Source organism: Herpailurus yagouaroundi, unplaced genomic scaffold, assembly GCF_014898765.1.
Source record: "Herpailurus yagouaroundi ecotype Mexico unplaced genomic scaffold, PumYag 557, whole genome shotgun sequence".
Lineage (NCBI taxonomy): Eukaryota > Metazoa > Chordata > Mammalia > Carnivora > Felidae > Herpailurus > Herpailurus yagouaroundi.
Window position 1 is genome coordinate 52,639 of NW_024412774.1, and position 1,469 is coordinate 54,107.

The following is a 1,469-nucleotide window of genomic DNA, read 5'->3' on the forward strand; positions in this document are numbered from 1 at the left end:
GAGGAGGCCGCGGCGGCGGGTTCGAGTGGCGGAGGCGGCGCGGGTGGCGGCAGGGGGCCGGGTGGCCGGGGTCCCGGGCCCCGCAGCGGCGGCAGCGGCGGCGGCGGCAGGATGATCAAGCTGTTCTCGCTGAAGCAGCAGAAGAAGGAGGAGGAGTCGGCGGGCGGCACCAAGGGCAGCAGCAAGAAGGCGTCGGCTGCGCAGCTGCGGATCCAGAAGGGTAGGGGTTCGGGGGATGGGGGTGGGGGTCGGAGGTCAGCGCCTGGGGTGGGATGTTATAGGTTTCGGGAGTGGAATTATGCAGTCATTGGGGGTCAGAGATGTGGCCACAGAAGTGGGGGGCTGGAGGTTAGGGCCTTAGTTTGGTGTGATGGGGCATTAGGGGTGAGTAATGTAGTCACCGGAGGGGTCAGAGACAGGGGTCCAAATGTAGAACATTTAGGATATTTAGAAAGCCAAAACCAGGCATCTTGCATTAGGGGCCGAGAATCAGAGAGTCCGTCAATGGAGGGCGAGTAGGAGGCGGGGGACTCTAGAATATAGGGGTCAGCAGGAATATGGGTGACAAAGAGGAGATTGGATAGTGGGGGGCCAAGGATTGGGGATAGGAGTGGGAGAAAATTTAGGGAAGTATGTTGGGATCATTAGGAATCTGAGAATCAGATGGGGTGCAGTAAGTTTTGGGGACCGATTTGTGGGTCTGGGGGTCACACGGCTATTTTGGGGCTTGGGATGACACATGGAGGGGCGAGAGTGTGTGCTAGGAACTGGAGATGGGAGTAAGGTTGCAATTAGACTGTCGTGCTGTAGGCGGTGGGAATCTTAGAGGGGTACAGCAATGAGAACGCATATGTCTGAGGGTTAGATGGGTACCTGAATTTGGGATGACAAACAGAAGAGAGGAGAGACATGGGGACAGGATTGGTGAGGAGACAATGGGGGGCAGCATCCTTGAGTTTGGGTGGATAGGTGGGGACCAACAGTGTCCGCTAGAAAATGGAGGTCATGTTTGGGGATCCTGAGGTTTGGGGTAGTTGGAGGCTCTTGGAGGCCACATGGGAGTGGGAGCATTTGGGAGCTGGGTTGGGGGTACCCCGCTCTCAAGTGCTGAGACATAAGGCTATAAATTCAGAAGAATTGGAACTTACCCTGGGCCAGGAAGTATTGCATACCACAGTTGAAAATGCATGTTTGAAGTATGCCATGGATCTAGCACCTACACCTGCTGAGTGCCCTGGTCTCTCCCTCTTTTTGTTCCCTTTCTCTGCTGTGCAAACCCAGACATAAACGAGCTGAACCTGCCCAAGACGTGTGACATCAGTTTCTCAGATCCAGACGATCTCCTCAACTTCAAACTGGTTATTTGTCCTGATGAGGTAAGGACACACTAAGTTGGACTCCCAGGCATGGCTGGGGGCGGGGGCAGGGTCGGCGCGCTCAGGTCTGGGTTTGCACAGCAGAGAAAGGGA

At 55.9% G+C, this 1,469-nt stretch overlaps 1 protein-coding gene across 1 annotated transcript in view; it reads left to right on the forward strand.

Annotated features, from left to right (window-relative positions):
* The first annotated feature begins 28 nt into the window (after positions 1–28).
* Positions 29–1,469, forward strand: part of UBE2M (ubiquitin conjugating enzyme E2 M) — a 2,759-nt gene continuing 1,318 nt past the window's right edge. Inside the window, exons 1-2 of the mRNA XM_040465311.1 lie at positions 29–220; positions 1,282–1,376. Coding sequence (XP_040321245.1) covers positions 112–220; positions 1,282–1,376 — 204 coding nt within the window. The 5' untranslated portion in view covers positions 29–111. The remainder of the gene's footprint in view (positions 221–1,281; positions 1,377–1,469) is intronic.